The 26,694-nt window shown below is 40.7% G+C and overlaps 2 protein-coding genes across 3 annotated transcripts in view; one reads left to right on the forward strand and one right to left on the reverse strand.

Moving 5' to 3' along the window:
• The first annotated feature begins 301 nt into the window (after positions 1-301).
• Positions 302-6,780, forward strand: ap3m1 (adaptor related protein complex 3 subunit mu 1). The gene is made up of 9 exons (XM_069658648.1): positions 302-347; positions 714-991; positions 2,952-3,123; positions 3,267-3,404; positions 3,554-3,639; positions 3,726-3,859; positions 4,215-4,422; positions 5,443-5,587; positions 5,771-6,780. Exons 2-9 carry the CDS (start codon positions 719-721, stop codon positions 5,869-5,871), a joined length of 1,257 nt encoding a protein of 418 aa, XP_069514749.1. The 5' UTR covers positions 302-347; positions 714-718; the 3' UTR covers positions 5,872-6,780.
• A 1,437-nt stretch (positions 6,781-8,217) lies between these two features.
• The window catches only part of LOC138588697 (vinculin-like), a 33,759-nt gene continuing 15,282 nt past the window's right edge, over positions 8,218-26,694 (reverse strand). The window contains exons 5-23 of one of the 2 annotated variants that reach the window (XM_069658932.1): positions 26,506-26,628; positions 24,412-24,572; positions 24,162-24,164; positions 20,664-20,754; positions 20,433-20,580; positions 19,638-19,791; positions 18,907-19,082; positions 17,984-18,174; positions 16,498-16,697; positions 16,042-16,170; positions 15,781-15,930; positions 15,566-15,674; positions 15,158-15,460; positions 14,936-15,060; positions 14,003-14,188; positions 12,994-13,170; positions 10,670-10,873; positions 10,491-10,595; positions 8,218-10,047 (exon numbers count right to left, since the gene is read on the reverse strand). In XM_069658932.1, the coding sequence (XP_069515033.1) occupies positions 9,901-10,047; positions 10,491-10,595; positions 10,670-10,873; positions 12,994-13,170; positions 14,003-14,188; positions 14,936-15,060; positions 15,158-15,460; positions 15,566-15,674; positions 15,781-15,930; positions 16,042-16,170; positions 16,498-16,697; positions 17,984-18,174; positions 18,907-19,082; positions 19,638-19,791; positions 20,433-20,580; positions 20,664-20,754; positions 24,162-24,164; positions 24,412-24,572; positions 26,506-26,628 (2,882 nt within the window). In that variant the 3' untranslated portion in view covers positions 8,218-9,900. The remainder of the gene's footprint in view (positions 10,048-10,490; positions 10,596-10,669; positions 10,874-12,993; positions 13,171-14,002; positions 14,189-14,935; positions 15,061-15,157; positions 15,461-15,565; positions 15,675-15,780; positions 15,931-16,041; positions 16,171-16,497; positions 16,698-17,983; positions 18,175-18,906; positions 19,083-19,637; positions 19,792-20,432; positions 20,581-20,663; positions 20,755-24,161; positions 24,165-24,411; positions 24,573-26,505; positions 26,629-26,694) is intronic. The other variant, XM_069658934.1, reaches the window with a different exon arrangement.

The following is a 26,694-nucleotide window of genomic DNA, read 5'->3' on the forward strand; positions in this document are numbered from 1 at the left end:
GCTGCACTAGCACCTGAAAGTTTACACTCAGGGCAACCAAATTCCAAAGAGTAGATCATAGAGCGGGGTCTTAGCTGCCCGCAAATGTTGCCTGATTAAAAAGTCTAAAACTTTGCTCTTAGAGTATCGATCAGGTTGAGACTTGAGCCACTGGACATTTTAACCGTCCACAAAATATTTCAGTACTCTATGAATAGTATTTAGGCCTTACTTTTTTTATTTGTCGATATGTTCTCGTGACTTCGTTGTGTTTACGTGTGCATAGATCTGCAGGCGTCTCTTCAGCAGGCAATCCTGCCATATTGGCATCAAGTTATATTCTTGGCACAGTCAACTGGAGTAAGCAGGTAAAACTTTTAATCATCAGTAAAACTTTGTATGAATTATCTTCTTTTTAGAGATTTAATGTCGCTTTTACGCATCTCACTTTCAAGTGAATGTGTTTCTTTGCATTAAGAAGCAGATGTTAAACGTGTAAAGTTGACAATCTTTCTAGCCAGACGGTTCATTTACCTGCTGAGGCTGAAGTTAGTTTAACATATAGACAGTTGGTTAATGTTGTTAACAAGTAGCATTGCTTTACGTACATCTTGCGTTATTTTAATTGAGGGGAATCAAATAATTGATACGGAACTGATTTTATTTCCCTGTCAGTTTCTGTCTCTCAGTATGACAGAGCAGTACTGACAAAAACAACCTCTTCATTGTTGCAGCTGAGATGATCCACAGTCTGTTCCTGATTAATCACTCGGGAGACATCTTCCTGGAGAAACACTGGAAGAGTGTCATCGGCCGCAGTGTGTGTGACTACTTTTTCGAGGCGAAGGAGAAGGCAGCGGACCCGGAGAATGTGCCCCCTGTCCTGCAGACCCCACACCACTATCTGATCACCATATACAGGGGCAAGCTTTTCTTCCTGTCTGTCATCCAGACTGAAGTCCCCCCGCTGTTTGTCATTGAGTTCCTGCACAGAGTGGCAGACACAATTCAGGTGGGATTAAAATCAATGTGTAATAGAATGCATTTATATTTATATATCTTTGAGAGTTTTAATTTGCCAGACAGTAATACCCCCCTCGGCACACCCACCCTCCCCCATATACCCACTTATTCTCTCTCTTAACATCACCCTTACATTTGCAGCCAAAATCAATATAAGATATGATCAACATCAGTGTAGACTCGGCTGGAGGGTTTATAACACACTCCCCCTTCCTGCCTTGTGGTTTTGGATGGTACTCAGTATGACGGACCCTCCATGCAAGGGTGCAAACCAGGGCTGCACAATGTTGGAAAAAACTGACATTGCAATATCTTTTTGTTCTGTGATATTGATGTGATATTTATTGCGCTTTCAAAAAATTCAGGAAATGATACCAGATAAACACAGTGTGTTTTCATGTCCATATAAAGAATTAACAGAGTTTTTTATTCATTAGGACTTTTAAGTCTATTTTCCTCTAACAAAACAAAACCCCCTCCCACTTTACCACACTTTGTTCAGGGACTCTGACACCCGCATGAAGGTGGAGTGACACATTTCTTAAAATAAATACAACCAGACTTCTGGGCTGCAGTTGCGTTACTTTTATGGTATACCATCTATCAATTCTAAAAGTGTTTAAGTAGGTTTAATCAGCGTGACCAGGCCCGCGACAGTATCTTTTGAAAACGAAAGCAAAAGCATTTGTCACATTAACGATTGTACATTCGGTGATACCTCTAATAAATATATATATATATGAATACATATGAAGATTCAAAAAATTACACCAATGCAAAAAGAAAATTCCAAAACATGCCATCACCCCCTTCTGGGGTCTACCACTATATTAATATTTTAAGAGTCTGGTTCTTTTCCAATATTTCCACTTTTTTTTTTTAAATCACTGAATGGTTTTTAGATTCCTTCATAAACACCCAATTTATTTTTCAATTTCCATTGCCATACATTGTGCCATGTTCTTGATCCAAGCACCAATTGTAGGTGCAACCATTGTCTTCCAGTTAAAAGCTATTATTCTTTTTGCCTGCAGTATAGCATAGTCGATAAGTTTATATTCTTTGGTTCTCAAGTCGAGATCTCCTGGATACATGTGTAGCAATATCATCTTGCAGTCTAGTGGAAGATTCATAGACAAGATGGTCCTGATTTTATTGATCACCTCCCTCCAGAATTACTTAACTTTTTCACACTCACAGATACAATGTATAATTGTTCCGTGAGCCTCAGTACTAATAGAATGTATTTGGGAGAAAACTCAAATTTGTTTTTGGTCATACAACTAGAGAGGAAATTGTTGTTCTTTTTTAAAGTTGTATCTCATCATTTGCAATGTTTGTTGAGTTATACACACTACGGAGTTTTACAAGTTACTTAAAATGCAGGAACTGATCCCAGTGTGTCCTCAATAAACCTTGGCTACGCTGATTATCTGCAGTGTAACTATATGTGTTTTTATATGTACTCTTTTTTTTTATAACCCAGGATGCTTTTTATTGTCCAGTGTAAACAGGAACTGCAGCCTTAATTTCATACTCCAACCCAGCACTGAGGTGTGTTCACTCTGGAAAAGAGAAGGCAAATGTTAGTTGGTTGATTTTTGAGTTTGCTGTCATTGCACAGAACCCACAATGTAATTCACAAAGGAAATGCAGGCACTGCTCACAACCACAACTTGTTAACACAAATAGCAGATGGTGTTACTCTGTGAAGTTGAAGTGGCCGCCCAAAGTTAAACTTTAATTAGCACCTGTTGGTGCAGATATACTTTCCATTAGGTACATCAATAAAATATGTAGATTTTTTTGAGTACTCACTGCAGAAACATTTTCTTACACATTTTATAAAATATTCTAAAGATACCTTATAATGTCTCTCCAAATGTATGCAGCAACTTACTGTAAGTTTAGTGTTTGCTGTAGTGTAACAGGTGTCTTTCTGTTGACAGGACTACTTTGGAGAGTGCTCAGAAGGTGTCATCAAAGACAATGTGGTCACGGTGTACGAGCTGCTGGAGGAGATGCTGGACAACGGCTTCCCACTGGCAACGGAGTCCAACGTCCTCAAAGAGATGATCAGGCCTCCCACCATCCTGCGAACAGTTGTCAACACGCTCACAGGTAAACAGAGGTCTCCCTGACTCTGGGGTTAAAGGTCAGTCGGAACTGTACCACCCCTCCGTCTACTTTTTCGCCTAACAAAACCAAATCTGTAAGGTTGATGTGTAAATTTATGTTTTTGCTTCTGTTTTCATGTTTTCCAGGAGGTAGTAACGTTGGAGACACGCTGCCAACAGGTCAATTGTCCAACATCCCATGGAGGCGGGCCGGTGTGAAATACACCAATAATGAGGCTTATTTTGATGTGATAGAGGAAATAGATGCCATCTTGGACAAATCAGGTACAAACAACCACATGTTTGATCACCACAGCTGAAATACGAGTGTTTCCATGGTAGTTATAAGTGTTTTCTTTTTTCTGTAATATAATATAATTGGATCAGAGTCACCTTCAAACATGCTTGCATCTTCTTCAATCTTTGTTATTCAGGTTCGCCAGTATTTGCAGAGATCCAGGGTGTAATTGAAGCCTGTGTGAGACTCACTGGGATGCCTGACCTCACTCTGTCCTTTATGGTGAGTTCATTTCCTCTTAACTTTTTGCTTTTGTGGTTTCCTTGTATGCTTTTAGTTTCACTATCGTTGTTGTTTTTTGATGACAGAATCCTCGTCTTCTCGATGACGTGAGTTTCCACCCGTGTGTTCGGTTTAAGCGCTGGGAGTCAGAGCGTGTCCTCTCTTTCATCCCACCAGACGGAAACTTCACACTCATGAACTATCATGTCAGCTCTCAAAAGTAAGCACAGGCACAACCGTCTGTCTGTCTAATTTTTAAATATGTGAAATAATATACACTATAGCCAATCCTCCTCTTTCGTGATGCTGAGCTTGATTGGACTGAACTCCCTTAACATGTTGAAGAAATATATTTGTTACATATGTTGGTATATTCAGCAGGCATGACCTATATATTAATTTGATGAGCAACAATAAAATCTTTGTTCTGTTATTGGGTTTTAGTGTGGAGGAGGAATTCTGCCTTAATTTCTGCAATAAGGATTCACAATCTCCTCTTCTTGCCTTGTTACCTTGTAAACACAAACACCGTCTGTCTGCTGAATCTCACTGTTTATTGTTTCCTCTGTCCTCAGTCTCGTGGCCATCCCAGTGTATGTGAAGCAGAGCATCAGTTTCTTTGAGACAGGACCTTGTGGTCGCCTGGACATCACCATCGGACCAAAGCAGACCATGGGGAAGACGGTGGAGAGCCTGCTGGTCACCATTCACATGCCTAAAACTGTGCTGAGTGCCAACCTCACAGCCACACAGGGAAACTATACATACGACATCACTACCAAGGTAAACTACTGTTTACAATGCTGTTCTTAGTTCTTTGTAGTAATACATTAGGGTCCTCTCTAAAACTTGACCCTCCCCCTTTACTCACACACCAGCCCCTTATACACTGCCAGTTCAAGGCGGGATTATTATGCCTCTGTTACGTTCCGTCTTCGATGTAAAACGTACGGAGGCAGAATGGTGGGGCGAAGTTGTTCCGCCTCTGAGCCGGCATCGGAGGTAGTAACAGAGACATAACAGTGTCTGTGTAAACAGTGGAGCCGGCAGGGCGGGACAGCGCCATGTGTGTGTGTATTTGAAACACGCGTGTATGTTTACACTTCACGCACATTTTTCTTCTGGAGCGATATGTAAAAACACACATTGGGGTGGCTTTACACCGCCGTTGTTTTCCAATTTTAAAAGGCAAAGGCTGCATGACGGTGGAGCTTCGCTATGGCGCTGAGGCGGAACCGCAGTGTAAAAAGGGCTACTGTCTCCATAAGTCACAGTGTGAAGAGAGAGGTGGCAGACCGACACACTCACTCCATAGAAGGAGGGCAAAAAGGTTATTTGTTGTCTAAATTATTCTGTAAAAATCATGTAGTTTTACGATTTGAAGTTTATAGACTGCTGGCTTTTGCAAAAGTCCCCGTAAATATAGACTATAACACTTTTCAATCAAATATTTGATTCTATATATTATGTAACATTTAAGTTAACATCTGCATGATAATATTTAATGTTTATCTTAGTTTGAGCATTACATTTTTACCAGGAGTAGCACTGAACTTATTTGCACAGACAGAAAAAACTCAGCGTTTCACATGGTCAGTAAGTCAACATCAGCTTAGACTCTCTGCTGGAAGGTTTTATAACACTCTCACTCCCCGCTTAGTGGTTTTGGATTGCACTCAATATGCTGAACCCTCCATGCAAGGGTGCAAGCAAAGTAGAAATGTCTACCACCAGTGTCTGTGTTAAATGAGATGTCAGAACAATATTTTTATTGTCATCACTTTTTATGTCTGTATTTGGAAGGTGCTGGTTTGGGACATTGGGAAACTTAACCCTCAGAAGCTTCCTAACTTGCGGGGCAGTCTAAGTACGCAGGTCGGGGCACCCAAACCTGAAGATAACCCTTCACTCAACATTGACCTGAAGATACAGCAGCTGGCCATATCAGGTAATCTTCTCTGCATGACTTTTTAATCTTTTAACCAAGTCATGTTTAAAGTCCAAAACTGGTAACTGGTCATTTTAGCCCCATTCTTTCTCTCTACCTTAGTTGTCGAGGTTGTGAATAGTTATGGTAGTGGCGTAGTAAACGTGTTCCTTTTAAAACTTTACTTCTCTCCCTTCTGTACAGGTCTTAAGGTGAGTCGTCTTGACATGTACGGAGAGAAGTACAAGCCGTTTAAAGGGGTCAAATATTTGACTAAAGCTGGGAAATTCCAAGTGCGGACCTGAGTGATGACAAAGCCAAAGGTCAACAATCCAATGTGCCAAATAGGGGGCAAGGTTACCACCTCACTGAGTCAGCCCTCCAATAAGTCTTTCTTTTCCTCTGGCTCTTTTGCTTTCTAACAGTTATTTATTATGTGTTTGGCATTATGTATAAACGCCTCGATGGTATTTGTAGCCTGTAAAGGGAAGCCTTAATAACCAATGTGACCTTGTTGAAGTGCTATTACTTTCTATTCAGTTTAATTGTACTGCATTGTATGGACCATTCCTCTTTCTTTTTGGACTTCCTTTTTCATCTAACACCTTCTGAGTGTTGCCTAAGGGGAATATATTGGGTTGAAAGGGACACTCTCAGCTCACTGCCTTGCTCCTCACTACTTTAGCACACCTGTACAATCGTATTTGCATGTTTCCTGAGAACAAGCAGCCTTTGAAACATTTTTAAAACAAGTAAGGTAGCAAGTTTTATACATACTTATATAAATGTTTATTTTTTGAAAAATCTTACATCCTGTCTACTTCTGAGTAGCTGCAGAGTGTCTTGAGGCACTGTCTTTAGTGCATGTATTTTTGCACACAATCACTCTTTAATGTGGCCTTTAAATGCTTTGCATATCACCGCACAAACCGCACGCTTTGGAGCCCAGAGGGAAGATACTTTCGTGTAAGTCTTATAACTAAGGTACATAGTTTGACTTAGAGGGGTTGTACAACTCTCTGCAAGGGCCGAGATTCAAGCGAATATATTTTTTGGGGGGGAGCAGTGTAAAAAGCACAGAAATCTCACATAATCTTGAATGCAACCTCTTCACTCAGCAGAAGATTTGCACAATCATTTGTCCACAGGAAAATACTACTTAAAGCACATGTATGAAGTTGAGTTTGTATGTCAGCGTGTAAGATGTCTTATAAAAGCCCTAAAACTGAGATAATGTGTGGTCATTTTTTTTATTAATGCTAGAATCATGGCTCTAAGGGTTGAACAGCTGGCCTAATAAATTGGATCAATTGCCATGAAATGTTGGCATTCATATTCCCTCAGTATAAACTGCAATTTTAAAACATGCCAATCCCTTAAATTCCAATGTAACGTCAACGCAAGGTCATATTTTAATTTTGTCAAGACTCTGGTTTATTAGACTTGTGATATTATGAACAGCTTCAGAATAATTGGTCTTTTAGGGCTAAATAGTAAATGCTAGCATGCTAACACACTAAACTATGATGATAAACATGAGGGCCAATAGCAAATGTTAGCATGCTACACACAAAAAACTACATGATATAACAGTAACCACTATTAGACCAAACTTTAGCATGCTAGCATTGTTATTGGGAGCTTGTAGGCATACTGACATTAGCATTGGCACAATCTTACTGTAAATTGGTAGGAATGCCTTCAATTTTGACCTTTATAATCCCCTAAGGGATAATTATGATAACCTTTGCTGATCCCTTAACTACAGATCTAGCGCCATCTGCAGGTCATAAACTTATTTTGTCCAATACTTTGGTTTACTAAACTAACTAAATTCTCTTCAGACTCTTTAGGGCTAATAGAAAAGGCTAGAATGCTAACAGACTCAACAAAATATAACCATAGTGCACCTTATTAGCTAGTGCATCTAAACTTTAGCAGCTAGCATTGTCATTGGGAGCTTCTTAGCATGGTGACATTAGTGTTTAGTTTAAAGATGCTAGCATGAAAAACAGGGTAAAGTTGTTTAACATGCTAGCATTGTCAGTGGGAGCCTGTAAGCATACCCAAGCATACAGTTATGGTTTGAACTGTACTCATGGCCTAACAGAGTTGCTAGCATAAAAAATTATAAAGAGGATAAAAAATAAAAATGATAAATATGGTAAACATAATATATACCAAACTGTAGCTTGCTAGCACTGTCACTGGGAGCTTGGCATGCTGACATTAGTGTTTGGTTTAAAGATGCTAGCATAAAAAACATGGTAAAGTTGTGAACACTAAGGATGACAACCATGACAAACATTAATAGGCCAAACTTTAGCATGTTAGCTTTGTCATTGGGAGCTTGTAAGCATACTGACATTAGCATTTTGTTTGAACTGTACTTTACGGCCTCACAAAGGTATTAGCATAAAAATAATAAAGATGATTAACATTAAAAATGATAAACATGGTAAACATAATATATATTGAATTTCAGCTCGCTAGCATTGTCATGGGGGCTTGTTAGCATACTGATGAAAGAATTTAGCTTAAAGTGTGCTTTAGTATCGCCTCACAGCTGCTAGCATGTAGCTATAGACTTATTTGTGGTACACGTGACTTGTAAAGGTAAAAGAAGAAGTGGAATCAACTCATCATTATAATCTTTTATTCTTCCAAGGCACAGCAGATGTGTTGGCAGGGCTAGAAGCTATCAGAATACATTCAAGGTGTGGATGAACACATCAAATACACACAGTATACACCCTGTCCCTCTTAGGGAGGGTCAGAGATTGCTACATGCTCAGTAGGCCCAAATAAATATGAAAATGCAGATAACATTCTGTGCTGCTGTCCCTAACATTCATGGGGGACAGCTCATTAATACTGTTTAAGTGAACAGGCTTCATACATACACACAGACGTAAGGATTCTCCATTGAACAATTGAATTTGCCCAGATATTATTAAGAGAAATGTAACAAAATTTGATGAACTTCTTGTTGGGGAATGAAAATATGCTGATTCCATATAATATTTATTACCAATTATGAATCATTCAAATGCTGTGTAATGATTCCAGATAAGAACACCCCTTTTAAACTGTTTTATATGAAACTTAAAATAAGGGATCCGTGCCTAAAATCACATGAAAAAGGTTGTTTTTGTTCTCAAACCACCTGGGTCATCTGGGAGTGTAAGTACTGAGCTCACACATGGAGAAAAGTCTAAAAACAGGATGTAGATGGCTGTCAATAATCGTTGGTTTTGATACATTTTTATAAATAAATCCAAACAGTTCAACTGTTACAGAGAGAGTGCAGAAACAAAGCACAACAATTCATTAAAAAAATGCAGAAAACATACTCTCTTTTTTGTTTAAATAAAAAATACAACCTTAAAAGTAGGCCTACTGCAGGCTCTCCAAAGAAAATTGTCATTGTTGTTATTTGCAATAACCTGGATTTTAAATCTTCAGAGAACTTCATGAAGCTTACAGTAATGTTAAACAAAACCTTTGGCATTGTTCACTGTGAAAGTTAAATAAAGTTAAAACAAAGAACACAAAACTCACATTTTAAACATCTCAGCTTCCTGCAAGACCTTCCTGCAATCAACAAAAAAACTTTATTGACAACAGTATATTTCTTCAATCACCCTCGAAGCTGTACCATTTGCCTTTAAGTCATAGCACTTTTAATCCAGAAGACTTTTTAGTTCTTCAAGTATAAACATCACTGTGGACTGCAGTGATGATGTGTTGCCTTTGAATTCATAGATCTTCAGTTAAGAACAGCGATATTTCTAAACGTAAACATGAAGAGGCTCATCAGCCCATACAAGACTCCACACTTTAGTGTCAAACTCAGTGTACAAAGCTCATAGCTGAGTGTTGTCCATAAAACAAATAACTGCTGTATATACAATAGACAAAAAGAAACAAAATGAATTAAAGTAAATGTCCTTTAAGAGCCAAGTATCTTATGTCATTATTTGCCTTTAGAAAATAGAAAAACTTTCCATGCAAAAAATATATATACCTGGGATTTGGATAAACTCTTGTAACACAACATACCAAAAATATATATTAAAAACTGTCTCTGATGGGCCTGCGGGAGTCCACAGTTACAGATAAAGGGAACTGGAGAGCAAAGCTGAACTCACTCCAACAAATAAAACCTGCTTGGTACCAAATTTAATGGTTCCTGTCTTATAACTACAGTGAAGGATGGACTAAAATCACCTGCAGTTTCCTCTTTGAAGAAGTGCACGTTTGCTACTTTTACTCACGATGTGTGCTATCAGTGCCTCGTTAAGAGTGTTGCTAGCTTCAGTGAACAGGTTTGCTTATTGGTACCAGGGGGTCTTGCGAACCCAACGAAGAGTGAATCCTGCATCTGTGCGGATCTTGATGGAGGCGGCTTCTGCTTCTCTGACCGTCTCCTTCACTGACTGCATCAGATTCTGGGCGTTATGGACCAACATCTCTGTGGCCTGGGCAGGGAAACATTTAAAATTGAAGCAGTTAGGGGTTAAATTACAAGAGAGATGGGATAAAATGAAGACAAATGAAGGCCGTTTAGAGGACGCTTTTTATTCCACTAAATGTAATTGATTCCTAATTTAATTCTGAAATGGGCCCTCAAGGGTGCTGAATAGTGACTACTTTTATTTTGGTGCTTTAAGTATACTTTAATGCTATTACTCTTGTACTTTAACAACTTAAATTTTAAAAAAATTTAAATGCAGTACTTAAATTTGTAACTTGTGCATACTTGTCTTAAGAAAAACATCAGAGTATTTACCACAGGTACCACTGGAGACCACTGGTATTAAATTCTTGGTATGGGCAGGTACTCTGAGGTGAAGTATTTGTATTGGAGGAGTAATAGTAGGATCAAGTCCCAATAGGTTTTTATGCAGTTTTGTAAGTTTACCTGCTCCGACTCCTCTTCACTTATGTTTGTTCGTCCCAGCATGGTGGCTTTGACCGTAGAGAGGATCTTCAGCTGAGTGCTGATGGTGGGGATCCGCTCACACACCTTTCAAAGGAGAAAAACATATAGATTATATACCAAAAAGGACTTTTCTGAATGTTGTGTGTGTTTCAGTTTACCTGTAGCAGATTAGTTCTGATGCGTCTGTCGGTGCACTGCTTAGCCACTTCTTTAGCCAGTCTCGTCACCTCATCTGAGGCCTTGGCGATGTCTTTAGCACACTGAATCAGCGCTCGTTTGTTTCCACTTCCACCGCGCACAAGCCGAGACATTTCTGCCATCAGCAGAGCCATCCGCTTGGCTGCTGCTATGATGTCGTTACCCTGTGAAGAGGGAGGAGGAGGGGGTGGGAGAGCTGTGAGCAGGATGCTGAAGAGGAGCATTGCTTTGGATAAGAGGTTTTTCATTTTCATTCATTTTAATTATCAAAGATTAAGATACTGGAAATAGTGTAAACATATGCTAATGCTTTATTTGAATGTATTTGAATGAAAAAAGCAAAAAAGCCAATACATGTAAAGCTGAGAGCTGCATGCAGTGTCATTGCAAGCTCTACAAACCTAAACCAAAATAATTCAGGGATGTATCTCTGTAGTTTTGGAGGAAAACAGTGTTAGAAGCCTTCACAATCTCCCTCACATCACAGTCACCTAGAGGTTAGAGCCCATGAGATGATTTTCCCAGTGTTGGAGCGATCACTTCACATCCTGACACTAACAAGCAGAAGTGGGTAATCATTCCAGGCAAGTAGGCAGTCTAGCATTACACTACATAACCCAGAAGTCTTTAGGGAATTCCTTTGCTTCACAGGTTGGTCAGGCAAAAAGTGATCAACAGTAGCGAGATTGAGTGCCTTGTGCTTTCTTTAAACCACTTTACCTGATCATGGATATAAAGGAGGCACATGTGAAGTCGGTACTACTTTATCCGTGTGGTGCAACAAACAAATTTGCCCTTAAGTACAACTTTAGCATTCATCCTTTTACACGGCAGCCATTTTTCTCTGACGTCATGCTCAGTTTGGGAAACTCAAATGCTGTTATAAAGTCATACAGTCTGTGTTCCATGTTTGTAAATCATATAATCATTATCATTTCACTATCATTTCAACACTCGCAGATTGATCAGCAACTGAAAGATAATAGTTAGTGAAAATCTGGAAGGACATTTACCCATATTTTAAGGTAAAACAACATAATCGATAACCTAGTACCATTGGACAATAGCTTGTGCGAGCTAACATTAACATAAGCTAGCTAACATTAATGTAAACCTTAGCTAGCTAATGTTAATATTAGTTAGCTATATTAATTTTGTTAGCTAACATTAATTTTAACCATAGCTGGCTAATGTCAAGGTGAGCTAGCTTATATTGATGTAAACCTTAGCTGGATAATGGTATTGTGAGCTAGCTTAAGTTAACGGTAGCTAGCTAACATTAACGTGAGCCTTAGCTGGCTAATGTTAATGTTAGCTAGCTTATATTAATTTTGCTAGCTAACATTAACGTTAACCTTAGCTGGCTAATGTTAATGTTAGCTAGCTTATATTAATTTTGCTAGCTAACATTAACGTTAACGTTAACCTTAGCTGGCTAATGTTAATATTAGTTAGCTATATTAATTTTGTTAGCTAACATTAATTTTAACCATAGCTGGCTAATGTCAAGGTGAGCTAGCTTATATTGATGTAAACCTTAGCTGGATAATGGTATTGTGAGCTAGCTTAAGTTAATGGTAGCTAGCAAACATTAACATTAACCTTAGCTGGCTAAGGTTAATGTTAGCTAGCTTATATTAATTTTGCTAGCTAACATTTACGTTAACCTTAGCTGGCTAATGTTAATATTAGTTAGCTATATTAATTTTGCTAGCTAACATCAATGTTAATAACACCTGTGAGTAGCTAATATTAACGTAACATGATGTTACAGTTGGTTACGTTAGCTAGTTAGAAATATACTCCATTTCAATTCTATCATGTAAAACTTTTAAAGGGTAATTGTTGGCTTGGAGTTCGCTAACTAATAACATTTAGTCAGACTCCCTCTGTTTAAACGATTTGCAACCATAAAAACACGGCAAAAGGACATTATTCTTTATAAAAAATTTAAAATAAACACCTTTGAACTTCCTCTGCCTTTTACATCATAGGAAAATGGCCGCTGTGTCATTATGGTGAATGGTGTCAGCATTACTGTGTGTAAATCATGTCATGTTGTGATGCAGCAGCAGTAAAACGGCCACAGCTGGTTGTAGTTTTCCATCATGATAGCTGCAGATGCAGAGCGTTGCTTTGTTTCTTTGTCCTGCAGGGCTTTTCCTTGTATGATGATTTATCTGTTTGCATGCGTGGAAGTTTGTGTGTGTGTGTGTGGGAGCCCTTCAGAAACACTTTCTGACCCACGTTGTGTGTGCACTCATGTGCATGTGCGTGCGCAGACCTTGCTGGACCACTTGCGCGCCTCCTGGTGGAGAGCCTGGGCAGCTGCCAGAATGGGTTGATTGACAGGCTGGTTGGAGGGCATCATCAGCAGTTCTGGCTCATAGTCATCCTCACCATCAGTAAACTCATCTTCCTCATCTACCTCCCTCTCCTCTACTGCCTCCTCATCCTCAGGCTGGGTAGGGCGAGGGAGCAGGGGGATTGGCGGTGGTGGTTGGAGGAGTGGGAGCAATTGGGATGGGAAGGGTAGGGAGGGAGGAGGCAAAGGGGATGGGAGGAGGAGGAGGAGGAGAAAAAAAGGAGGAATGTGGGGAAGGAGGGGAAGAAGAAAGCCAGGGAAGCATGGGAAAAGGACGCATTTAGTACAGTATGAAAGAAAAAAGGACAGGAGATTTACAGGAGGGAGAAGGAGCAAATACAAGCACTGAGAAGGAGCAGGGAGAGGGGAGGTGAAACTGCACGCACAAGCAAAAATGGGAACAAAAGAAGGGAAAGGGGTGCTGGTTTGGGCAGGTAGCAGGTGGATGATGTGCCTTGCTGGGTTGACAGTTTGTAAAGCTTTTGCGCAGTCAACTAGCTTTAACTAAAGCCAGTGGTTCGCATCTTGCAAGTGTATTTCAGAGTCTAGCAGTGTGCTGGGAAACCGAGTGGGTCCATAGTGAAGCCATTAAAACACATCTGTGCCTGGTTTCCAAAGACATGTCTGATGCAAAGATCATCAAACAGATGTGGAAAAAGCTATAGACTGGAAATGTTCATGTGCTTCACAAAGAGAGCAAGAGGGCATTATATCTGGATAACATTATTTACCCCCAGAAAAGTAGTTCTTATACGCAGTTCCTCCACACAAAATACACTTAGACACACAGATACAAGACACAGAAAACAACAGGTGCAAAGAATACAAAAGTTTACTGCAACTACAGTGCTCGTCTTCTGTATTAGAGGCTGGATTTTCTCTCCATAAATGACTCTCTTATATTTACACACTGACACATTCAACTGACCTTGCTGGACCACTTGCGTGCTTCGTCGTGCAGCTGCCTGGCGGCCACCATCATGGGCTCACTGACCACCTCTCCAACCTTCTGCTCCGGGAACTCTTCATCTTTCTCCTCTGGGGGAGGCGGCCGAGGTGGGGGCACCTCACCCTCTGGCAGGGGAGGCTTGGGTGGCGCCTGCTCATCAGTAACCTGGAAAATACACACATATAGATACAAACTGTATGTCAGCAATAGATTTAAGGTTGATGTTCGAGCTTTAATGACCGGAATTCAAAACTACTCTCTATGAGCACTAATGGTTTGACGGTTTGAAGAAGCTGTGTGATCCAGCGGAGGCCGATCTCTTCTTCCTGAGCAGACAGCTGCGACACTAAAGCTTCTAAGAAACAGTGTGTGGAAGTATTTTGGTTTCTACATCGCGGACGGTAGAGTAACTAAAAAAGATAAGGCTGTTTTTGGATTTCACAACTTTACCTGCTAGCTTGTCAACCAAGGGAGGCAGCAGAGGCAAGCGTAGACGTTGTCTGACTCCTGACTATTTTGCACACTCAGCCTAACCCGCTCATATAAATATCTTTACTGATAAAACAGCAAGATCTATAATCAAGGATTTGAGGTATGTTTAATAAGAGTTAATACAGCTATTAAGGAAGTTAGCACATGATTGAAACTTGATTTTTGGACACACTGACAGCCCTCCTGCAGAACTGCAGCCAGAACTAGTTTGTTCTATTGTTCTATTCTGGCTTTTTTTTTTAACAATACATATGATTACTCAAATAGAACTATTTTCAGACTGACAGTATGTGACACTAACGACTGCTATACACAAACCTCTAGGCTTCAGTTGTTTTAAATCAGTTTAAATCAGTCAATCAAATTAAATATTCTATCGTAGTTTTAGACTCAAAAGACTGTCCTGTTGAATGAGCTTACATGGAGCTGGTCCAGGTCTGGGGGTGGAGGAGGGAAGTCGGGCTCTTGAGGTTGGAAGGCCTCTCTGACTTTTCCGACAGCAGCCAAAATCCTCAAACACGAGTCCAAATAGGCTTTTTGTAGAGCTGCAGAGGAAAGTAAGAGAAGATAAAAAAGAATAAACTGTGTCATTCTGTATCTAATAGCATCTTTAACATGTGTTTGCATTGTGTAGTTCTGCACCTTTATCCTGTATGTTTCCAGCCACAGCCTTAGCATCCATCACCATGGGCGAGATGGTGTGTGAGAGGATGTCTGACGCGTGTTTCACTGTGTCTCTGAACCGAGGATCTTCAGAGTTCTCCACCTCCCTCTTCGCCACCAACAGGACCCGATTAGCTCGCCTCGCTATGCTCGTTGCCCCGGCAACAAGCATTTGGGGCTGAACATTCGCCATCGCCACTCGGCACTTGTCGATGTCTTTCTTTATCGCCTCCTCGGATGCATCGAGCAGAGATTTTGTATCGATGGCCTCATCGACCAGACCTGAAGATGCAGACACACACACATACACAGATTTATCTTTAAATCATCTCTTTGTTGCAAAATCAATAACTTAGGTAGCAGACAATTTGCTGAGAAAATCCTCACCTGTGAGTCTCTCCACATTGTCAATCCACTGGTTCTTCATGGTGTCAAAGTGCTCGTACGCCGCTTTATTTCCTGGATTCTTCAACAGGATCCGAGCAGCAGAGGTCACCTAAACATTAACAGACAGTCACACTATGTTTTACACACTCTGACAGCTGCGTGTTTTATCAATGTATGCAATCATGCAAATCAGGGACCAAAGCAAACACCCGCACCTGTGGTGTGAGCTCCCGAGCATGTTTCACAGCAGCATGTATGCCCTCTACTGTGCTCTTATTGGCTGTTCCCACTGCAGCAGCTTTCTCCGCGGTCGCCCCGAGTCGACCTGCGTGGGCCTCGAAGTTCCCTGCACGCTCTTCAAACACCTACAACAAACATTTATACATGTACAGTCCGACTATAGACAGAACATCTTAATGGTGCAGAACATTGGGAACCTTTTTATAACCATCTCAGACTTTTTCTATGACACTGACCTCCGCTCTGTTGGGGGCATCAGGGGGGGCAGTTGCAGCCACAGCGAGCAGTTTGACAGGGGTGGTGGTGTCACTGAAAACGTCTGATACTTCCTGGGTCATGACCTCCTGCATGTGCTGCCTCAGGTCCTGAAAGAAACAGAGAATGTTGCAATCAGTCCACTAGGGGGAGCCCTGCACCAACACTTTATACCAATACCAATATAGTTTACCTCTCTTAATTGAGTTTAAGATTTTTTTTTAAGCTGTAAATGGCCTTGTCCTAATATATAAGAGATCTTTTGACCCCCTATGTGCATCGGCGTTCAGTTGATGCAGCTCTGTTGGTTGGTCCTAATTCGGGACCCATGGTAACCCATCCGTTTGAGCATTGTTTGTCTGCACAACACAAGTTGTAATGAGAGTACCTTGATTCATTCATAACCAATGTGTGCTTTTGTGAGCCTGTTGAGCTACCTTGAGGCTGTCCTGCAGTTGTGCCGCTGTGGCTCGTGCATGAGGCGCCTCGGCCTCGCCCCTGCCGGCCATGTCCGCCAAAGCGTTCATTAGACCCTCTGTTCGGTCGCTGCGTCCAATCATATCCTGTCTGTACGGGCCCAGCAGGCCTCCTGCCAGCCTCCTCCCTTCTCCAACCATCCCTCTGATTGCTGCCTGGCCTGGGAGGAGACACAGGGAGGAAGTCAATCCAACATTATTACCCAGGTACAACAATTACAGATCTTCATTGAGACATGAATCAACTCTAATTTGCAATCCAGCTATTGATTTATTAGTGACAAAAAGCACAAGGAACACAAGCAGTAACAACTGACTGTGGGTTATTTATCTGTTCTTGTAACTTAGAGAAGAAGATGCTGCGTTTTGTCGTACATGGTGACCTCAACGTTTCTAATATATATATAAACTGTTTGGTTACATCCTCTAAGAATGCATAAAGATGACAGGTACCTTCATTCCACTGTAGTATCTCACACTCTGCTCCCATAAGGAAGCATGCGAGAAAATAGGAAACAATCAAATGACACAACAGGAATACAGCGACAGGCATCAAACAAAGCGTTAAAAACAATACAAAGGATGATTAAGTGAGACAGGTTAGTCATTCAGTGATTCAGGCGTGAGACATCTCTCTGTGGGTGTTTAAGGAAATGGCACCGACAACAGCAGGGTCATTTTTGTGCCACATCCATGGTGCATGCCCACTGCATGTGCACCGACTGGCACGATTAGTCACTACTCAGTGTCTATTTCAGGTGGCTGTATCGCTGCACAAAGCATGCTGGGATACCGGGCAAGCTTTGGGTGCAACAAATGGGCATGAAATATGGACAAATTCAGATGTTTCTCATGTCAAGATAGCCGATCGAATTGCAGCAACGGTGCCTTCTGAACAGCTGTGAGGGCAACCAGGAAATGCCAAAGAAAGACTAAAGATAATTGTATCGTAATTTAATTATCCAGCCGTATAAAATAATGTTTTTTTGAGCAAATTTCTTAGTTACATGAAGAGTATCTTTCATGCAGTTATTAGCAGCTGAGTTCAAAACAGGAGACAGAACTTTAGATGTTGCCCTCTTATTTATTTATGTCATAACCACATGTTTCAGAAAACAGTTTTGTAATGATGATTTTTCATAAATAAAACACTCTAACAAGGCTACAAACGACCAGCAGGGCAAGGCAGATATTATATGTTATATACATTGACCCCTTTGTTGGCCCGCACCATCAGAGATGTAGAAAATGACCCACTGACCACAAACACCTCACATCTTTCAGGAACTGCAGGCTGTTCATAAAAGAGTCTGTGATTTAACCACTTTCACTCTCTCTCCATCCACCCACACATAGTCTGACTAAAGTCATGGAAGGTCACAGCGTGTATTTTTAAACCAAACTCCTACATCATCCGTCCCCGGAGCCGTCATCCAACCCCGCTCACCTACTCCTCTGTCGTCCACTCCGGGGTTGTTCGCCCAGCGGAGAGCCTGCTCCATCTTGCCCTCCAGAGTTACAGCAGGTTTGGCCGGTCTCATGTTGGCTACGGCCCGGTTGGTTTTGGACTGCAGGGTCAGCAGCGCTGCGCCGATCTGCTTCGCCAACGCACGGGCTTCTGGGGTGTCACCTTTACCCCTGAGACAGGAACAGAGAGAGGTGATTCGAGGGGGGGAAATAATGTGTTAATACCACATGGTGTAGAGATTAGTCTTTATGTATAGACCCAAGAACCAGTGTCTAAAGTAATACCAAGAACACCACATTAAAAGGGAAATACCACTGTCAGGCTGATGCTGCTTATATAAAATAGTTTTCTCAGTTGAATCACATTTTTGTCCTTTAAAAGTTCAGAGTATTTTTGCGTATTTGGAAATGACTGGGTCATTCATTTTGCTTTGTCGTGTTTATCTCTGGTGTCCTTTTATGGTCAGTACATGTAGTTAAAGAGGAGAAGATTTATGTGCCTAACGGTGACTCATCTGGCAGTGATTCACTGAACTAAAGCACCATTTAGTGAATTAACTGTTTCTAAACCCAACAAACTCCCACAAGACGGCATCAAATATGACAATTCAGTGGCATATGCCTTGAATTTAGTGGTATTTTCCTTTAGGATGATCCTCAAACTCTCACAGAGCCTCCGCTTAACTACCAAAACCCCATCACACCATATTCAAACAGTTAGAAACCTTATTGTCAGACTGATGCCCAGGGTTGACAGGCAACAACATATTTTCCATGCAGGTAAAATATGCCACCTATTGGCATGAGGTTGCAGTTTGAGCCTACAAAAAGAGGGTCTAAGAATTACATTATGCATTAAAAAACATCATCATGCATGTGTCAGAGAGGAAGGAGAGAGCGTACTGTCTGCGCAGGTCCACCAGTCTGGCTGTGAGGCCTGCGATCTCACTGATGGAGCGCAGGATGTCGTCTCTCTCTTTGGGGTCTTCACATAGGTCGGCGATACGTTTGGCCTCCGCAAGCAGCGCTCTGATGATCTCCTCGCCCTCAGGACCACCGTTAGGATCAGCAAGCCAGGCCTTGAAAATAAACATGGATGGTTTTGTTCTAATCTGATTTAAAAGGCAACAAAATCTGAATAAAAAGAAGAAGAAGAAGAAGAAGAGAGCTGCAAGACCGGGAAAAGCTGTTGTTGTTATCCACAGAAGCTTTCAATTATTTACAGGACATTGAAACAACTCGAAATAAAAAGATAAATAGATATGTTACTTTATTAATCCTTTACAGGAGATAACTTTGTTATAGCAGCTATAATCTCAGTCAAGTAAAAACACAACATAAAAACATCTAGGAACAAAATAAGACACAAAAATATAACAGTTAGTCTGTAAAACGAGTTAAAACTTACAAATAAGACAATAAAAGATATTTGTGATACATAATAAAATACCCAGTGTGCAAAAGTGACTTGTAGTGTCTAAAAATCTCATTATAAATAAATATAGAAACTATATAAATACATGTAAACATATAAGCATAATAGACCAAAAGAATCAGACACAGGGTAAATGTAATGCAGCGAGGAGGTCTCCTGGGTTTACATGGATTACTGTGTTGTTGTTGCTTTATCTGACCTGTGCAGCATCCAGCCTCCTGGCAATGGCCTGCTTGGCATTGATTAAAGCCTCCAGTCTGCGAGCTGCACTGTCCACTTTGCCAAATAACAAGTCTAAGCCCTGTGAGCACTGGGCTGCACGCTGCACACACCCCGGGGTCGGACCCTGGCCTCTGTCAGGGAAGAGAGAAACACACGGAGCTGACACATGGTAACAAAAGTCTAAACATATAGAAAGAGAAGAAAACTGTTTGACTCACGTTATTTTAAACCATAGACTGTATATAAGAAGTATGCGTAGCCTACTGGTTTCAAAAGTCAATGTGAAAGTGCCTTAAACCTACATTATTAATAACGGCCAGCAGGGGGCGACTGTAATGGTTGTAGGAACAATCTGATTGTATGATGCCAGATTGGAAAATTAGGCTTCTTTTCAGTTGATTTAATATCTTAGCAAACATTTTCTTAATGAGTTTATGTTCTTAACTGCTAGTTTAAAGTCTTCTTTATTCCAGCATGATGTTAATTTAGTAAATGTGGAATAAGATCAATGATAAAGCGAGGGTATTCGTGGGGGTGCGGCTAACTGTGATTGACAAGTTGCGTCAAAGGCGACCTTACAATCAGGATAAGGACGTAATAATGTGTAGCAATCCTGTCGTCCAAATATGGTCACTTCTGGTTAAAAAGAAACAAAAAACAAGATGGCACCAACCAAATTGCCAAACTCCCGGCTATAAAAGGAGTGCTCACAAACTAAAAGGTGTTGTCAGAATGGCCACGTCCACTTCTTTTGTACAGTCCACGTTTCTACCTGATTCGTAGATCTGCGACCTGGTCAGTCATCTGTCCCAGAGCTTTCGTGGTTGCCAGAATATCTTTCCTCTCCTTCCCGGCACACAGCTCTCCCACCTTTCCAGCTTCATCCAGAATCACACGCAGGGCGACCTCACCGGGGTCTCCTGGGGATGACGACACACCACAGCATGAGCTTGTTGGATAACATCTTTAAAGCTGATTGAGTGTTTGTTAAAGATCCGGTTACCTGGCTGTCCGTGGGGGTCTTTGAGCCAGCTTTTGGCGAGTGCCATCTTTGACTCAATCAGAGCCAGAGATCTCTTCAAAGCCTCCATATCCTGAGGTGAAGAGAAAACACAGCTTTATGTAGCTTTGCCCAAACAGCAGTGGGATATTGATTTACTTTGGCATACTAATACAGGTTTTAGTAATTGCTTTTGTAGGTTTTAGTGACTTATTCATAAGTATGCTAGATTTTAAGCACACATTTAGGGAGGTAGTTGACTTAATTTTCTAGTTTTTCTTACTATAAGCGAAGCCAAAAGACAACATTCAACAACCTTCCTCTTAATAAGTTCAAACTACCCTGTCTTGCCGGTCGCACTCTGCCAAATAGTTCAATACCAATGATCGATATCTTTAAAAATGAGTCACAAACACAAGCTGTAGGTTTATTTTTGTTCCCTTAAAAAGGCATAAATGGTGTTTCGGTTGTGGACTACTTTCAGTGGCGGAATGATATAGATTTGCAGTACAAGTCATGGTACATATACAGCTGCAGGAAGACGTAGATTTGATTGATCATCATGCTTGTATGTTAACTCTATATCTTTAGTAACAAAAGTAATACTTGTTAGAACATAGAATTTATGTATTGTTTTTTTGTTTGTCTGTTTAGCACAGTGGTTAAATCATGCATCCCGAAACAGTCCGCGATGCAGCGGCGGTCCCCGGTTCGTCTCCAACCTTCTGCCGTTTGCCGCGGGTCATCCCCACCCTCTCTTCCCCTGCTTCCGGCACTATCCACCGTCCTCTCTCTCTTAGGCGACGTCATAAAAGGCCAAAAAAATAATCTAAAAAAAGTAATATACATCACCAAATTCTTCCTATAAAGTGAAAGATTTCAAAAATGTATAATTTAGTCAGCACGTAATATTTACTTAATTTTGCGCTCTCAACCTGGCAACCCGAAAGTCCCTTACCATTTATAATTATGTAAAGCAGTGATACGTTATTTATTTAAGTCCTTGGTAACAAAAGAAGCATTTTATTATTATATATTATTTTACTTATTTAAAAGTTTTTTATGGGAAGTCCCCTTATCAAATGTTAAAATAATAACACACTAATCATAAAGGAGGAAATTAGACTTTAGACATTTAAAGGAGGATACAGACATCTTGCATTCTCTTTCATTGGTTTATAACAGGTTAAAGGGGAAACAGACTTTTTCCAGCTGACTGGAGACTGAACCACTTTAGTGAAACTGTTCAATACAACCCATCTATTATGGATGAGACCGGACACCAACCAGCTTATTGCTATAATTCATGACCCGAGAGGACAGTCATCACATGCCAGCGGTTCCCCCACACACTGACAGTAAGTGCTTATCACAGCTCACACATAAGGTGCGCAGTATGTCCACAGCAAACACACACACACACACACACACACGCTTACACACACACACTCAAACACAAACAGACAGGTCATTGTCTGAGGCAGCTGTGTGCAGAGAAACATGCAGGGTTACAGGTTAGACTAGTGAAACAGATCGTTACCAGGAAAGAACATCATAGCACATTCTCCAAATTATGTGCCCAAAATATTTCAAACTTAGTAAATAATCTGCCCAGAACAGCATCTTATTGTGCTTGTGACGTCTCTAACACACAGTTAGCGTTAGCATTAGCAGCACGAGAGGGAAAACACCATGACTGAAGATGGTTTTATTCTCTGAAGCACTTATTGTTAAAAAATATGTAATCAAGCTTAAAGGGACAATTCTTATTTCTTGAAGTGGGGTTGTATGAGGTACGTGAATACACAGTTTATTCCCTACAGAAGATGGCATTCAGCATGGACCCTGTTTGTTGAAGCTGAGAGTACCGAGACAGAAGCTAAGCTGTGTGCCGCTGCTCACAGAGTTTGCTTTAAAATGTACTTTAGCCACTCAAAAAGTCCAGCCTACAAAAATGTATTTAACTTTAAGTGTAAGCTTTATTTTAGAATATTTTCAGCGCTTCACCTTGACGTCAGACAGCTCTTTCCTTCGGCACTATGTTTTAACCATATGTCTGTATTCCTGCACATGTTGCACACTGTATCAGCTGTTCGGTCTGCGGTTTATAGAATTTGCAGAGGGAAACAGTCCAACAGAGCGAGAAGGACACTTCTGTGGTTGTTTTTTTTATTTGTTTGTTTCGTGCTTTCTTTCCTGACTGATGGATACAGCATGCTCTACAGCAAGTGTCCAGCTTGCTAATTCTGCAATACGTTCATATGTTAAGTTACGTTTAGTTACGCTAAGTTAAGTTACGTTAAATTACATTATGTTAAGTAACATTAAGTTACTTTACGTTCAGCTATGTTACGCTACATTGCGTTAAGTCACGTTACGTTAAGTTACGTTGCGTTAAGTTACGTTAAGTTACGTTGAGCTACGTTAAGTTACGTTAAGTTACGTTGCGTTAAGTTACGTTAAGTTACGTTCAGCTACATTAAGTTACGCTTAGTTACATTATGTTAAGTAACATTAACTTAAGTTACGTTAAGTTACATTATGTTAAGTAACATTAAGTTAAGTTACGTTAAGTTACATTATGTTAAGTCACGTTACGTTAAGTTACATTCAGCTACGTTCAGCAATAAATACATACAAACACAAAGTCTTCACTTGGAAAATGAACCCAGCAAACACAGAGTTGACTCAGTGTTGCTTGTTGAGTGTTGATGTTTATATTTAGTGCAGCTACTCACAGCCGTCCAACACCAATTTCACTTCAAAGAACACACAGTAAAATCCTAATGATGAGGTGACCAGGACACAGTTTGTTTGAACATCTAGTAAAAACACAAGCATGTACCATCTTTGAAATCTGTAGAAAAGTGAAGTTTGATTTCAGTTTGAGCTTCTTACCCACATAACTGATTTAATACAGCTCACGATGTCCGTGTGAACACGAAACTTGTACGGTTGAGAAAAACATACCGCCAAAGTAGAGGGCTGTTTGAGGACAAGGTGAAGGTGAAAATACTCCTAAACTCTTCAGCTTATATCGATTTGTTAGGTGGGACTTCTTTTGAAGTGGTTTGAAAACAATCTGCTCTGAAGCCCGTCCAGCTTCTGTGTCGTACATCTCCAAACATGGCCATGCAGACTGCTATCTACTGTAACTAACAAACTCCTGATAAGTCTTTCATACAACCCCACACAAAAATCTGAACTATGCCTTTAAAACTTCCAACAAACCTTCATCTGTTTCAAACCATTTGACTCAAATGGACATCTACAGACAAACAGATGCACATATGACAACATAAGGATGACGTATCTGCACTGAGCATCATCACTTCGGTCAACAGTCAGTGGATTTAAAAACACACGACACACTTATGCTGTTAAATACCAGCATGACAGATACACATCTGGGCACAAGGACATTATCTCCTTCTCTCTCTCTCAACCACACATACACAGGTGCATGCTGGGAACTGCAGAGGGGGAGAGAAACAGGCTTACCTTCTACAGGGAGGAAAAGAATGGAGGAGAAAGGTAAAGAAAGAAAAGAAAAAGAAAAACCAGGAGTTATACTAGTGACCAAAAAGAAAAGTGGAAACAGAAAGTAAAGAGTGAATACTTCAGAGGGATGTGTGGACAGAGTGTGTGGATATTTGTGTGTAAACAAAGCAAAAGTGATCATCTGATTCAGGTATGTGGGGGTGTTTAGTGGTTTTTGTGGGGGTTGGGGTATAAGTGCAGCAGGTCGTACCTTATTGGCCCAGGCGTCTTCGTCCCACGTGGTGAGCTGTAAGACTCTGATGATTTCGTTGATTTCGGCGCTCATCTTTTCAAAGGTGAACCTTCTGTTCCTCTCCGCCTCCTCCACGCCGGCACCTCGACTGCTCTTTGTTGCGACAAAAATCTTTATAGCTAAATTAAGAAACACGCATATTGATGATTACAATCAAACAGAAGCATTTTCATTTTAAAATGTATTAAAACAGTTTTTAAATTGACTTTTAATTTGAAATGCTCTCCCCCTTAGTATCGACAAAGCTGTGGCAAACCTACAAAACAAATAATAATAATAATAATAAATAATCTGCACTCAAAGTAACGCCAAACTTGTGATAAACACTTAAATTCTTTCTGAAGCTTTATTTCCCACTTGGGGGCAGCAGAAAACAACATAATCTCACTCTTTCACCTCCTGAGACCCGAGCTTTTGTTTGGTATGCATTTTTAATTTCTCCTACCTTTTGGGGATTAATAGGACCTAATAAGTATAAAACCTAAGAACTGTCTTTGTGTTACATTGAAGTCCCCATGTCCTCATGTGAGTACCTTGTCGTAACGGTGTTGTAGCTTGTTGCTATTGATAAAATTAGTCAAATTTGTCGGCCATATCAAGCTACAACTGTTAATACGCATTAAATAAACAAGTTTCAATCGTAAAATCTGAAGAGGTTTTGTACCTGGTTGAGTTTTCTGTAGAGACCGACTGTAACACATTTTGGTCGGGATCACGGCCATCTTGAATGTAAACTGATCAGTGTAATTTGCTTTTGTGATCACAGGTTGGTGGACAAAGTGTCCATGAATGAGACCAACGGGTCTAAGTTTTGCAGAATTAAATAGTATGGTGCTGTGAAGCCAAAATGTAATGTCCCCGTATGAGGGCGCAGGGTCTCAGGGGTCTCAGCAAACTTATTAGCCAACAGTTGCTTATTTCAAATCCAACATATACAAAGCCAAAATAACACTCATGGCCACTAATCCATCTTCACACTCCTTTTATGTCTGCTTTGGTTTCCTAAAGCTACTGGATGAAGTTTCGCTGTTAAATTCTCTGCCCTGTCAATCATTTAGTTACTAACTTGGACTTTGTAAAGATGGCCATTTGAGGTTTTTGACTGAAAAAGAACTGGCCTAAAACTACCCCGATAAGGGGTAAGGGTAAGTAAACCAAAATGGAAAACAAAAGCAAAGAGTTTAAAGACGCTAAAGTGCTCTGTAGAGCTGAGGGGAACTGGAGAGCTAATTTTATATGGGTTCATCACTACCAGCGACTTCCAGACTGTATAGAGAAAGTGATCGTAGCCACCGTGATGTCACCATTGGTTTGAGGACCTTCTGTTAAAGCCCCAAGTTGGCATTTTTGGCTGTCGCCATCTTGCTTTTTGGAACCAGACGTGACCATATTTTTAAAACCGAATGGATAGAAATTGTTACATCTGTGTCCTGGTTAATGGGTTCCTGAGGTAGTAACTCTTCAATCACAGGAAGCAATTTAACTTTTACTGTGGCCTTATCTACTAAATGAACACCAGGCTGTATTAAAGAAGACTTGAAACTAGTCACCATAAACTCATTATGAAAATGTTTCATTAGGTGATAAATCTACGGAGCCCTCCTGGTGTCAGCTGAGAAAAAAAGCCTGCGATCAGTGCGACGAGGACTGTAGCCTCTGTATATGGGGCGCCTGCTCTACCGACTGAGCTAAACCAGCGCCCCATGGCTTCACTTTTGATACTAAAAACTACGTCCAATTCTAATACAGCCTACAGTGTGTAACAGGACCATAAAAATATAGACTATTTCAGCTTTAATTTATAAAATGCTTCATGATTCTGTTGGTCCAAACTCATTGTACTCTTGCAAAAGCTGCGACAGTGTTTTTCTTTTTTGGCCTCTGCAGTACAGTGTAAGAGAGCAGCTTGTGGGGGCGATGTGTGTAGTCAGTCTGACATCCCCACCAACTAATGACTGTAATTATGAATGTTGCTATAACAACAGTAGGCCCGCTCAGTGACCTGCACTGTGGTTTTCCCACACACGCACACACACACACACACACACACACCTGATATGAGAACAGGCAGCAGCTCTTTGACCGTGTTCATGGAGTTGACCAGCATCTGTCTGTGCTCCTGGTGTGTGAGCTCCTGCTGCCGCTCCTCAATCATCTTTGACATCTTGGTCATGCCTGAGGAAAAGGGAGAGAAATAGAGGTAATTTATTGTGCTGTTAAGGTCAAAGGTCACCAAAATTA

This window comes from Semicossyphus pulcher, unplaced genomic scaffold, assembly GCF_022749685.1.
Source record: "Semicossyphus pulcher isolate SPU_LCO1_2020_fin unplaced genomic scaffold, fSemPul1.0.p SCAF_12, whole genome shotgun sequence".
NCBI lineage: Eukaryota > Metazoa > Chordata > Actinopteri > Labriformes > Labridae > Semicossyphus > Semicossyphus pulcher.

What these genes read in the sequence shown, in the direction of transcription:
- ap3m1 (XM_069658648.1), top strand. Translation starts at nt 719, where the DNA reads ATGATCCACAGTCTGTTCCTGATTAATCACTCGGGAGACATCTTCCTG. An exon ending in AGTTGTCAACACGCTCACAG is followed by an intron (nt 3,124 to 3,266) that starts GTAAACAGAGGT and finishes CATGTTTTCCAG; the next exon opens with GAGGTAGTAACGTTGGAGAC. An exon ending in ACCTCACTCTGTCCTTTATG is followed by an intron (nt 3,640 to 3,725) that starts GTGAGTTCATTT and finishes TTTTGATGACAG; the next exon opens with AATCCTCGTCTTCTCGATGA.